Source organism: Microcaecilia unicolor, chromosome 6 (assembly GCF_901765095.1).
Source record: "Microcaecilia unicolor chromosome 6, aMicUni1.1, whole genome shotgun sequence".
In the NCBI taxonomy this organism is placed as follows: Eukaryota; Metazoa; Chordata; class Amphibia; order Gymnophiona; family Siphonopidae; genus Microcaecilia; species Microcaecilia unicolor.
Window position 1 is genome coordinate 299261376 of NC_044036.1, and position 13542 is coordinate 299274917.

Consider the following 13542-nt stretch of genomic DNA (forward strand, 5'->3'; position numbering starts at 1 on the left):
TAGGAGACTGAAATGCAGAACCTCTAGGTTGCATTTGTAGAAAGGCTTCCTATTTCACTCACAGGAACCCAGATGCAGGCTGAGCTCCAGTGTCTCAATGCATGCATGAGACAATGGTGCTGGGAGGAGCACTTTAGATTTGTTAGAAACAGGGAATAAGTTAGGAAAGAGAGGGTCCTCTTCCAATGGGATGGGCTATTCCGTATTTCAGGACTGTATTCAGCTGCTGGCACTAACATTCAAAAAGGAGACAGAGTGGCTCTTTAATTAAAAGATGACAGTTACCTCATTCCAAACCACAAGTTCCTCAATATCTTCAAAGGATACTGGTGAAACAGAGCATTAGAATATTCTGATAGAGGTTATGGTAAAGGCTGAAGCATCCCAGATGGTAAGTTTGCTTAGTGTACTTAAGTAGAACTTTTCACCTTGACTAGGTTGTCATTCTTTTGCAAATTTGTATTTTGTGTGTTCTGCTATACGCGACAAGGTAGAGACAATAATGCCATACATTTTGTTTTCTTTATAATTTTAAATCTTCTGTTGGAGGCCATTCAACTGCGCTGTATCAAAAGTCTCAACTGTATAGTCATTGCATTGATTCTACCTAGTTTGGAGATAGCTCGGATGAAATCTGAAAATATGCATCAATATCTGGTCCTGTAAAACAGGGGTCTGTACTCTTTAAACTCAGAATGCTTTGCCCCTCCTTCTTTATTCTCTCATCATCAGGAGTACACCGAGTGTGCACTCTTTGTGCCTGGGGAGGAGACCACACAGCTGTGTATGGGATTTAAGGAGGGTGCCCTGGTATCAGGTGTATAGGGGTATTTAAGGAGGGTGCCCTCATATCTGTGCTTAGTGTGTGCAAGTATTTAACAAGCGTGCCTTAGTATCTATGTCAAGATGTATGAGCATTTAAGGAAGGTGCCCTGGTATCTGTATCAGGTGTGCATGAGCATTTAAGGAGGGTGCCCTGGCATCTGTGTCAGGGTGCATGGGTATTTTAGGTGCCCTTGTATCTGTGCCCAGTGTGTCTTTTCCCCTTAGTTTTAAAAACTTTGTACCACAGCATTAACAGACTCTAGCAGGCACTGCAGGATCTAGTTTAGTATTAAGGGGGAATAAAGAGAGAGAGAGAGAGGGAGGGAGGGAAAAGCAAGCAGGACCTAGTTTAATATTAAGGGGGGAAGGGGGAATAAAAAAAAAAGAGAGAGAGAAAAGCAAGCATTATTAAGTAGTTGCCATAGTGTACAACCCTTTTCCCATAGTTTGAAACTGACATTTTCTCTAGAAATAGGCATTTTTCCCATAGTTTTAAACTGAAACCTTTTCTAGAGGTAGAAACTTAACAGCCAAAAACTCTTGTTCTATAAGGCAGTTATTTTCTGTTTTTTGGCTGCTGGAGAGGTAGCACATCCAGCGACCTCAATTAGGTACTAACTGAGGTGTGGGGAAGTAGAATATTTGCATAGGTTGCTGAGTTAGCTTCAAAGAGCCTGTTTAAAAAAGGCCCCTTAGATTCAAAACTATATGAAGAGGAAAGGGCCCACTGAACTTTCTTTCTGAGAGAAGAGGACATTTCTCTGGTAAGTGAATACTGTTTTGCTTTGTGCTTTGGGAACTTAAAGATTGGGGTTTAAAGGAGGAATTGTAGGTTAGTGAAAGGCAAAATAAAAATATAAAAAAGCAAATGTTATCAACTAATATCCATAGTCTTTGCCCCTTAGTTTTAAAAAACTTTGTACCACAACATTAACAGATAGACTGTAGCAGGCACTGCAAGATCTAGTTTAATCTTCCCGCCCACCCCTAGGACAACTCTTCATTTATAGTCAGTTATTGTAATTAGGGTAACAAGCAAGGAGTGCTCTTGCAGAGTTTTAAATACATTTCAATACCATCTAAGAAGGAAACACTAAATAATTCGTACATATAAACTGAAAGGCATTTTTATATTAGGCTAATATCCTTAATACTGTGGCAAGTTTTAAATTATTGAAAAACTCAAAAACACTAAGATGGAGTCAGCAGTCCAGCAGCGAGAGGGGTGCTATCCAGTCTTTTGCATTGAGTGTCACATGTATGATTATCTCCCAGTTAGTGAAATGTCATATGTGTGTGCCCGATGCAAAGAGCTCCTAGCTCTCAGGGAACGTGTCCGTTCTCTTGAGGCTAGAGTAGCAGACTTGGTGGAGCTGAGGGAGACAGAGAGGTACATAGAGGAGACCTACAGGGATGTTGTAGAGAAGTCCCACCTCCAGTCTAGTAGCCCCTGTGCTGGCCTGAGCCCAAGATGGGTGGGCAGAAGAACCCTGCCCTGTCCCACAAGTGATATGGTCTCTCCCTCTTTTGCCTGCACGCCATATGGTCTCGCTCTCAAACATCCCCCCCTCCCCTATGTACCGTTTAAATAGCAGATTTTCACCAGCAACTAATATACACTGCTCATGTTGGCTCCACGGTCTTCCCTCTGATGCAACTGTTTCCGCATAAGTGGGAATACATCAGAGGGAAGGCTGTGGGGCCGGTGTGAGCAGTGTGTATCAATCACTGTTTGCTGCAGGCGAAGATCTGCTATTTACAAGGTATGTGGGAGGAACAGTTGTTGGGAGTTTTCCACTGGTGGGGCTTGGAAATCCTTGCCAGCCACATCATAGGTGTGGTGCTACTGGGTGGACCCAGGCCCACCCTTGGCTACGCCACTGGTGCATGAGAGTATTTAAGGAGTGTGCCTAGGTATCTGTGTCAGGCGTGCATGAGTATTTAAGGAGGTTGCCCTGGTATCTGTGTTAATCGGGTGTGCACCATTTCTTAAAGCTTGCAGTTTACTGGCTGTGATGACTCAGACCTGTTCTTTGTTTCTCTCCTTGCTTCAGGCTTGCACTTTATTGTCCTGCTGAATTTTATGTACTTATTTCCTTCAGTTTATTAGTCCACTTTTAATCCAGAGAACATCAAAGCAGATAATATCACACCTCATCCTTCCCTACTAATCTCCCCCCCCCCCCCCCCCCCACCAAATGCAATCCCTCCTAAGATCTTTTTACTAGTTGAAACCGAAATTCTGCCCTAGGCTTGCACTTTCAACCGTCCTCATTCCAAATTTGTGTTTCACAACTGCCCCTGCTGCACTCAATAGACTTAATCAACCCTGCTCTTTCTGGCCGTTGCCCTGCTGCTCTGTTTTACATTTGGCCTTGCTGCACTGGACCTGCCCTTTACAACTGCTTCTCCCCAGGCTGTATGCCTTAGTCAAATCCTCTATATCAGTTGTCATTTTTGATGGACGCTAGCTGAATGAGCACTGTGCAATTTTCTTTTAAATTGTAGCTTGAGCTAGAGAAGATGAATTTCATTCATCTTCAATAACCGTAACATTAAACCCCACCATGGCAAACAATGTCTTGTGTTGTGGTTTTCATCATGGTGTTTGTGAGTGTGTGTGCTTTTATTTGTTTGGATTGAATCACAGGACCTCTTGCTGACTGCTTTGGACATGCTGAAACTGGAAAAGTTGGAATTTGGTGGTTTCCGGGGGAAGGCGCTGGGCCAGATGGTCCAGGACATGTACGAAGAGTTCCAGGAGGTGTACAGAGTGTTCTCGGAGCGCACCTATGATTGTCTTGATACAGTAAATATGGTGGGTGACAGGGTGTGCAGAACTGGACCGTCTATATCATCTGACATAATTTGGCGTATATGCTTTTTATTTTCACTATATTATCAGACCTTCTGTGATGCAAGTTGGTCAATGTCTTATGTCCCACTGAATATTTGTTATCATAGAGACCAATTTTCAAAATCACTAATGTCTGCAGCAAGTGCATACAAGTGGCTTTTGTTAACAATTGCAGCTAGATATTCAGATATTTATCCATAAATCAATATATAAATAAAATTTATCTGTATAATTATAGGAGAAGCCAGAGGTATTCTGGAGGTTTGGTCTACATTTATATGGATAACAAAGGGATCCTTTTACTAAGCTGTGGTAAAAAGTGGCCTTAGCATGCTCTTATGTGGGTTTGTCCTTTGCGTGAAAGCCATTTTCACTGCAACCCTAAATTGGCCAATTTTCTATTTTTTTTTGTATTAACGGCCATGCACTAATTTTGCCATTAGTATGTGGCCATTTTTTTTTTTTTAATTTATGAAGGTCTTTATTAAGCATTGAAAAAACAATACATCATCCAATGATGCAAAATAGTAATGGCATAATACAATACAATGTATACACAACATAGATACAAGTATGTGGCCATTTTTAAAAATTACTGCCTGAGCACTTACTGCCACCAATTTTGTAGATAGTGAGGGCTCATGTGGTATTCCTGTGCTAACAGGTTAGGGTGTGATAATGTAGATAAACTGTTTATCACAGGAACGCCCACTCTCCACCTTCTGACATGCCCCCTCTGTGGTTAGTGTGGGCACATTTGGCAGTTATTACTACTACCACTTTAAGCTGCATTAGGCATGCATTAGCGCCCAATACAGCTTAGTAAAAGAGCTCCACAGAAATTCATTCTGATTTTGCACGTCTCGCCACGTAAAGCTCAAAGCATATTACAAGTAAAATAATGCAAAACACAATTTAAAATCCTAAAAAATTGCAGAGATTTATTTGCCATCCTGCAAAATGTTGCCATTATAATGTTTATTATTATGAGCCCAGGTTGCATGTTGGTCGAGGTTCAAAGTTTTAAGTCATATGCCAATGATGGTGATGTGGATGATCTGTATTTTTATCAGTCACCATGTGATTTAGAAGAAACAATGTTACCACTCAATGAAATGTTCCCAGCTGAATTTTCTTTTCTAGTCTGCTACTGCTGCTGGGCCTGTGCTGCTCTGGAGGACGAAGGGCAGGCCTGAATGTAGAAAAGATGATGGTGACAGTCCTCTGGTGCCTATCAAAATTATGCACTGAAGGCAGTTACCTATGTCTAAATTGATGTCTGAAAACAAATTTGAAAACTTGTTGCATGAGAACTGAATTGCTCAGAATTACTTGAAATGGCCCAGCATTGAATATCTGGTCTCAGGAGTTAGGTGGGCTGACTCCCGTGGTCTGAATATCAGCCCTGTACATTTTACCCAGATAGTAACTGACTATCACTGCTATCTGCAAAACTTCAATACCTAAATGGATAAATTTTGGCTGTGCAAAGTCAACATATGGCCAGAATTTACCTGTTTAAAATGGAAGTTTAGCACTCCCGCATAAGCAGTTCTGACTATTGGCAAACTTGTTTCCGAAGGTCTTGGCGGTTAGCGAATCCAAAGACATCTTTGAAGAGCCTCAGTTGTTCGAATGTTGATGAAGAATGAGTTTTATTCCTAGGATGTTATAAGTAATATAGTTATGAAAGACTTGCGTAGTTTGATGGGTAGAGTGTGATCTGATAGTTTACTTTAATTCAAGTATGCCGCCATGATGTTTCCTCAGGAGTTTGAAAGTGATACGGCTGACTTTAAGCAGAGTATCGAGGATATGGACAGACGACTAGGGACCATTTTCTGCCGGGCATTGGATGACGCCTCTGGCTTGGAGCATGTCTTCAAGGTTTGTGGCAGTTATCAGGATCGCTGGCTAAGACTTCTGGCTACCCTTTGCTTGCTGATGTTAGGGTCTGGTCTTAAGCATTAGACAGTTGATGTTAGGGATTGTAACTGTAGCTATTCCATGCAGTTTAATTAGGGTTCTGCAGACCAAAATGTTTGTTTCATTTTCTTTCCTGTGTCACTTATGGGAATTTTCATTTAGCTTTTTTTTTTTTTTTGCTGTTTTTTTTTTTCTTTTCATTTTTGTTTCAGTAGCAGTGCTGTAAATAGTGCACACTCCTTGTGAAGTGTGAGCACTATTTTTCATTAGTGCAAACTCTTTATGATGCAGGAATAAAAATTTCAGGCTTGAAATGACATGGGAAATGTTGTTTCAAGTGAATGGTAGCAGAAGAGAGAGTCAAGAAATACACAAGCAAAGACAACACAAAAAGGCCTTCAGGACTGGAACAATCAAGAGATTTTTAATAAAAAGACCTTACATTGGCAGTGTTTCGGTGTCCAAACGCCTGTGTCAGGGGTCTAACAAAGAAACATAAAGATGTGTTATAAAAATAAATCAAATTAATATGTACACATTGTTACTGTCCATTCATATTGAGAATGTATTACATAATATATGATGAGCTGATGTCATTAAAGAGTAAAACTATATATATATAAAAATGAAAAGATATACATAAAAAGTGAAAAGTGACATAAATATCTTAAGTACTTGTGCGCAATGATTTGTTCCAAAGAGAGTGTACAGAACCACTGCACTGCGGATACATGCATGAAATGTGCCAAGAAACAATGAGTAATGTTACAAAATGAGAAGCTATATATACACATGCTGCAAACATAAAGATGGTAATACATACAGAGTAGAATGTGCAAATGGATACATAATAATAACAAAACCAAAGTGAGTTACATAAGTGCATCATAACTGATATCAAAGGTGCCTCAAAAGCAAAGATAAAATCTGCCTGTCTTACCAGTTGGAGTAAAATTGCTCAGATAAATCACAAATATAACTTATCTTCAGATAAGAAAGCTAAAAACAGTGTAAACAAATATGTTATTGAGGGTGAAGAATCACAGCAGTAACTGAACCAAAAAATGGAAAATGAATATATATTTAAATGTTAACCATCATAGTGTGTGAAAAAACTGAGGTAAATGAATTAAATAAAAACGTTACAAGATTGAATTTCCCAGATCTAAAAGTTTGGACACGTTTTAAAAACAGCATGTCTGTTAAATAAAATACATATAGTAAGTTGTAAAGCTTACACTGTAGTGCTATATATAAATATTCTGCATCTATACTCTAGTCAGAAATTCTCTTCTTAGAAATGTCATTGCGTTGTAACAGACATGCTATGCTTCCTCAGGTATGCAGTCGTGCAAACACAAAAAGTTTATATGGAACAACTGCATCTTGTGGATTGACGATGCCTCTTAAGAGAGCCTCACGGTACAAAAGTGTAACTCCATACATTAAATGTGCCATACCAACACTAGATTGTCTTCTGCAATCAGTGTTGCATTTGTAAATATGAACTGCCCAAAATAAAACTAGTTAGAATAAATTCAGCTTACCAAAGGTCCCATCAAGCAGAACATAGAAGGTTGCAAGCGACGTGACCATATCACACCATTTTTGCAAAACCTTCATTGGCTACCGGTACAATACAGGGCTAAATTTAAAACTCTGTCTGATCTTCAAGGCCCTGAAAGGAAATGGCCCTGAGTACCTGAAAAATAGGATGATCCTCCACACGCTGCCAAGGACACTAAGGTCCCCCCAAGGATTTTCAATAACCATACCCTCTCCAAAAGACATTACATGATGTGATACCCACAAGTGAGCTTTCTCTGTAGTAGCCCCCACACTCTGGAATGCACTGCCTAAAAGGCTGCGCTTAACACAAGTATCTCTTCTTCAGGAAGCAGGTGAAAGCTTGGCTCTTCAACCAGGCCTTTAATGGAAGAAATAAGTAACTCCTTAGTCCCACTCACACACTCAAGGAGTGACTCAGGCTGTATATACTGCAGTAGGACATGTTTATCCACTCCTACCTTAGCTGAGATGATAATTAACCATTCCTCTGACCTCATGTGCAACTTTCTTTAAATCAATCACCTTACTTTCTAACTCTTCTTAGTTTCTTACCTATCTATATGTTACATCTTTGCTTTACCCTTCACTATCAATTATAATGTTCTATTACGTATTGTGTTGACATTGTAAATAGTATACAATGCCATACTTTGTATTGTTTTTCAATATTTTTACTGCTGTATTTGTCTATTGCTCATGTTTGATCTATTCTTACTGTACACCGCCTTGAGTGAATTCCTTCAAAAAGGCGGTACCTAAATCCTAATAATAATAACTTAGAAACATGTTTTGGAGCACCGCATCTGTGTTCGTTAGCGAATACCGCCAAAAAGAATGGAGCATGTGTAAAAAGCAGCTAATATAGGGGTCCTTTTACTAAGCTGCAGTAAAAAGTGGCCTGCGGGAGGGTGAGTACAGCTTTTGGGTGCGTGTAGGGCCAGTTTTTACTGCACCTGGAAAGAAGGGCTTTTTTTTTTTAATGGGACGGGAAAAGGTTATGTGGTAAAACTGAAAGCAGTGCGCATCTAAAACTAGCTTGAGCCCTTAATGCTATCCATTGATCTAGCACTAAGGACTTACGTGCTACACGCGCGGTGACCAGTTGGCATGCACCAACTGCCAATTACCGCTAGAAATGGCACGCATTTTAGAAAATCTTAGATAATAATTTGCACCTCCAACGTTCTACGTCTGGATGCCTGGATTCGTAACATCCATAACCACTCACTGCCCCGCCCTTGCGTCAAAACGTAATGACGTCAGATCGCAGAACAGTGAGAGGGAAGGGAAGCCAGCGCCAGCCAGCCAGAGAACGTTCAGGTACAAATCGAGGGGAGGAGAGGGAGGGAGGAAGGGAAGGGGAGAGCAGGGCAGAGGAGAATGGATGGGATGGGAGGGCAGTAGAGGAGAGAATCGCGATACATCGAGGGGAGGGAGGAAGGGGAGGGCAGGGCAGAGGAGAATTGATGGACATGGATGGGATGGGAGGACAGTGAAGGAGAGAATCACGGGACATCGAGGGGAGGGAGGAAGGGGAGGACGGCAGAGGAGAATTGATGGACATGGATGGGATGGGAGGACAGTAGAGGAGAGAATCGCGAGACACGGATGGGAGGGCAGGGAAGAGGAGAATCGCTGGACATGGAGGGGGAGGGGAGGGAAGAATCACTGGACATGGAGGGGAGGGCAGGGGAGAGAGAAAAAAAAAGCTTACATGACAGCCTTCCTAGGGCCCGTTTCATTGTTGAAGAAGCGGGCATGGTACCACTAGTAAATAAATAAATCATCCAGGCAGTACGGGCGCATGGCAAATCTGAAATTACCACCAGGGGGCGCAGTAGCCTTGTGGTAGTCTCATTTTGGCATCGCTGCACACGCGTAGAGCCTAACGCACCTTTGTAAAAGGGCCCCATAGTGTTATCTATGAGCTGGTCCACTGACGGATGACATCAGCAATAAATATGCCTCAGGAGAAAAAGGTTCAAACAAAAAGCTAATGTGATTGCCGGTAGCCTGAATTGAAAATAACTGTGTTAATGACTTTGTCAGATTTAAAAAAAACATTAAGATGAAATAAAGACAGTTCTATACAATATAAAAATAATTGAACGATTGAAATTATACAGCAAATTCAACTTCTCAGAAAATCAAAGTAGCGATTGAATTGAAAATGTCCAGATACTTCAAGTGCTAATAAAAACAGAACAATGCACATCATTGTTTTTAAGCTGGTCTTCTTGGACGTTTGTTGCTGTCATACTGCCACTCTCTGCCCATCAGTTTACATTTTCCCCTTTTTGACTCTCCTAAAGATCAGTAGTCAGAGACTTTTCCAGCATGTTGTACTGTCATAACATTACTGTATTAAATACACATTCTGCAGGACATTATGGGGAAGGGAAGCATGAAAAGGAATGGAATACCTGGGTTTTATCTACATAAATTTTGTGGGAAAATAATATCACTGTGAGATAATATCATTAGATCATAGGGAGAAATGCAATTTCAAGGATATAAATTGGTCACTGTGATTGGAGTTGAGAAGGGATTTTAATGTTGCTGCCATGTTAACTACAGATGTGCAGTGATGGTTTTAAAAACTTTCCTTTGGGTTATCAGATAGAGAGGCATTTGACAATTAGAAGGAATTTGGATTTGGTGGATCTTTGCTCTTCTTTTAGCTGACTGTGTAACTCTGTGCCTTTTGTGGCAGCTTCTGGACATGTTCGGGAGCCTGCTGGAACGACCACTCATTGCAGCTGATGCCTTTAACAAATATCCCGTCCTGGTCACCATGTTTGACAAAGACCTAGATGATGCTAAATTTATCTTTGACGAGCACATCCAGCAAGAGCAGGAGCTGGGTATGTTCTAATATATGGTCCTGGTCACTGGAAATGTTTAGTTCAGAAGTTCATGGAATAACTTTTCATGATCTCTTACAGCCCCTACAACTCCACTGTGGGATCAAATATCTGCCTGCTATGCTCTTAAGCCAAAGTGGTTGTGACACAGCTAGATATATTTAGTTCTCAGATTAGCTGAATCTTATTATTCATACCATATCAAGGAAAAAATATTTGGGTCCATATTTCCTTCAAAGTGCATTGTGACATTGCCTGAAGCTAATTATTTATTCTTTGAACGAGTCCAGCTAGAAAGACTGTTAATAGACAAGAAAGCTAAATAGAACGATCATAGGTAGTTAATTTTAGATTGCCTTAAGTATGATTCAGGTGTATTTTCCTTTTTTCCTCTATATGAGATGTGTATTTGGGTCCATATTCTAAGGGACTTAAACATTTACCCCCGGCTTCTATGTAGGATACCCAGATTTGCGCTTCCAAATTTGAGTGCACACCCAAGGCGCGTGCACAATTTAATTGAGTAATGAGCCATTAACTATCTTTTAATTGGGTGCCAACAACTAGTTATTGAAGTTCATTGGCACACATTGAAATTTGTTTCTGCACGTGGCTGCATGCTATTTTATAAGGCATGGCACCTAACTGCGAGCGTGTAACTCAAAAGGGTGTGTGGCCATAATTGGCACACATTAAAATTTGCACGTGTATGTGGCTGCACGCTATTCTGTAAGGCATGACACCTAACTCTACTAGCGTGTAACTCAAAAGGGTGTGTGGCCGGGCATGTCAGAGGCATTCTGAAAAGCTGCACACACACAGGCGTATTTTCAAAGCACTTAGGGCCTTTTTTATTAAGCTACGCGGCAATGCTGACGGAGCCCATTCCAAGTGAATGGACTTTGTTGGCATTATTGCAATGGGAGCTGCTAAAGTGTATTGATAAAAGAGGCCCTTAGACTTACAAAGTTGCATAATAACTTATGGAACTTTGTAAGTCTAAGTGTTTTGAAAATGATCCCCATAGTTATAGAATACAGCCTCAGTGCTCCTAACTTGGGAGCCAGCCTTTACACCAGTTTCAGTAGACATGAGTCTGGCGCCTAAAATTAGGTGCAGGAATTGGCGCTAAGTGCAATTCTGTAAAGGGCACTTATTTTTTTCAGCACCCAGTTATGAGCAGAATTTAGTGTATCTGGCCCTATCGGCTGCCGCTAAAAGGACAATTCTTTAACTCAGAGCCTGTGTTTATGCACCACTTTTATGCATACATGTAGATAATACCGGCACTTTTGTGGGTATATAAGTATACTTTTATGCACTTTACTGGCAGCAAAGTGACTAAGCACTGTTCTGTAAGGATGTAGCATAGTGCGCAAATGCAAAGGGGGTATTCACATGGGTGGAGCATGGGAGAGGCATGGGTAGTGCTGCCACATAACGCGTGGGATTTACTGAATACTCTGTTAAGTGCTGCCTTACTACTAAGGGCCTTATTCTATAAGGGAAAGGGAAATGGGACTTGATATACTGCCTTTCTGAGGTTTTTGCAACTACATTCAAAGTGGTTTACATATATTCAGGTACTTATTTTGTACCAGGGGCAATGGAGGGTTAAGTGACTTGCCCAGAGTCACAAGGAGCTGCAGTGGGAATTGAACTCAGTTCCCCAAGGATCAAAGTCCACTACACTAACCACTAGACTACTCCTCCACTAGCAACATTCCATTTAGAAGCCTGCCCTTGCAGATCAGCAGTGCGGCTGCACAGGCTTCTGTTTCTGTGAGTCTGATGTCCTGCACGTACGTGCAGGACATCAGACTCACAGAAACAGAAGCCTGCGCAGCCTTGTTGCTGATCTGCAAGGGTAGGCTCCTATATGGAATGTTACTAGTGGAATAGCAACATTCCATGTAGAATCTTAGATAGTAGCAACATTCCATTTAGAATCTCAAATAGGGAAAGGGAAATGAGACTTGATATACCGCCTTTCTGAGGTTTTTGCAACTACATTCAAAGCGGTTTACATATATTCAGGTACTTATTTTGTACCAGGGGCAATGGAGGGTTAAGTGACTTGCCCAGAGTCACAAGGAGGTGCAGTGGGAATCGAACTCAGTTCCCCAGGATCCAAGTCCACTGCACTAACCACTAGGCTACTCCTCCACTCCACATTATGCTCCTAAATTTATGGGCATAAGTTATTCTCCTAAGTTAGGAGCATACTGTATGCTCCAATATAGACTATGCTCATAATTCAGTAGCATAAATTTAGGAGTGTAAATTATGCTCATAAATTTAGGAGCATAATCTTTATATGATAAGGCCCTAAATGTGTTTACTGCAGGACATGCTGAGGCTTCCACGGTAAAATTCAGATGTGTGCATGCTACCCATGTACTAAAAAATAGCATTTTTTTTTGTCCGAGGAGGCGTGTTGTGGAGGGAGGGATGGAGAGTGGACATGTCTGCACTAATCAGTTAATGCCTCTTTCCGGAACCTGGTACAATCCACAGTACTTTCCCACGCAGACTACGGTAACAGTGTTTTCATAGGATGTAAGACCCAAATTTTAAAAAACCTTCAAACTACCCAAAACACAGCAGCCAGACTTATATTTGGCAAGTCAAAATTTGAAAGGGCAACACCTCTTCGAGAGAAGCTTCATTGGCTCCCCATCAGAGAAAGAATAAACTTCAAAGTCCATACATTAATTCATAAAATTATATATGGAGAATCCCCTAGCTACATGAATAATCTGATCGACCTCCCAGTTAGAAACAGATCAATGTCTTCACGCACTTACCTCAATTTACACCTTCCCAGCAGCAAAGGAATTAAATATAAAACCTCTTATGCATCCAGCTTCTCCTTCTTAGGCAGCCAGCTTTGGAACGCCCCTACCAAGATCCATCCGAACACTGAATGACTATCTATCGTTTAGAAAAATGTTGAAAACTCACCTCTTTAAACAAGCTTACCCAAACGTCCCGAATTAACCTTATAAGCGCGCCCTCATGACCCTGTTTTGATGTTGTTTATATTTTAAACCATATCTCCCAATATCCTTCATGCTTACCCCCTTGTCTTTTCCTTCACCATCTTCTTCCTTACACCATACCCCTCCCTCTCCCTCTCCCTTTTCCTTTTACTTATCCTATCCTTGTAGCACCTTTCCATGGTCATATTGCATATTATTAAGTACTTTATTCTATGGTTACTATAGTTTGTAATATTCTCCTCGCTAGACTTGTAATTTGTTTATTATGTAAGCCGCATTGAACCTGCTATGTGTGGGAAAGCGCGGGGTACAACTGTAATAAATAAATGCAGCCACATTGTCTTGCGCTAACTGATTAGCATGTAATTAGTACTTGAGCCAATATTACCTAGAAAATGGGTGGTAATAAGGTCCCATGCTGTTTGGATAAAGTATGTTGTGCTAATCAAAATGATCACTTTTATACCCATAGAAGAGGATGGGTCTTTGGTTTGGTAAC

The 13542-nt window shown here is 40.9% G+C and overlaps 1 protein-coding gene across 1 annotated transcript in view; it reads left to right on the forward strand.

Annotated features, from left to right (window-relative positions):
• Nucleotides 1–13542, forward strand: part of DNAH9 (dynein axonemal heavy chain 9) — a 408742-nt gene that overhangs the window by 32369 nt on the left and 362831 nt on the right. The window contains exons 7-9 of the mRNA XM_030208005.1: nt 3476–3643; nt 5453–5569; nt 9891–10041. Coding sequence (XP_030063865.1) covers nt 3476–3643; nt 5453–5569; nt 9891–10041 — 436 coding nt within the window. The remainder of the gene's footprint in view (nt 1–3475; nt 3644–5452; nt 5570–9890; nt 10042–13542) is intronic.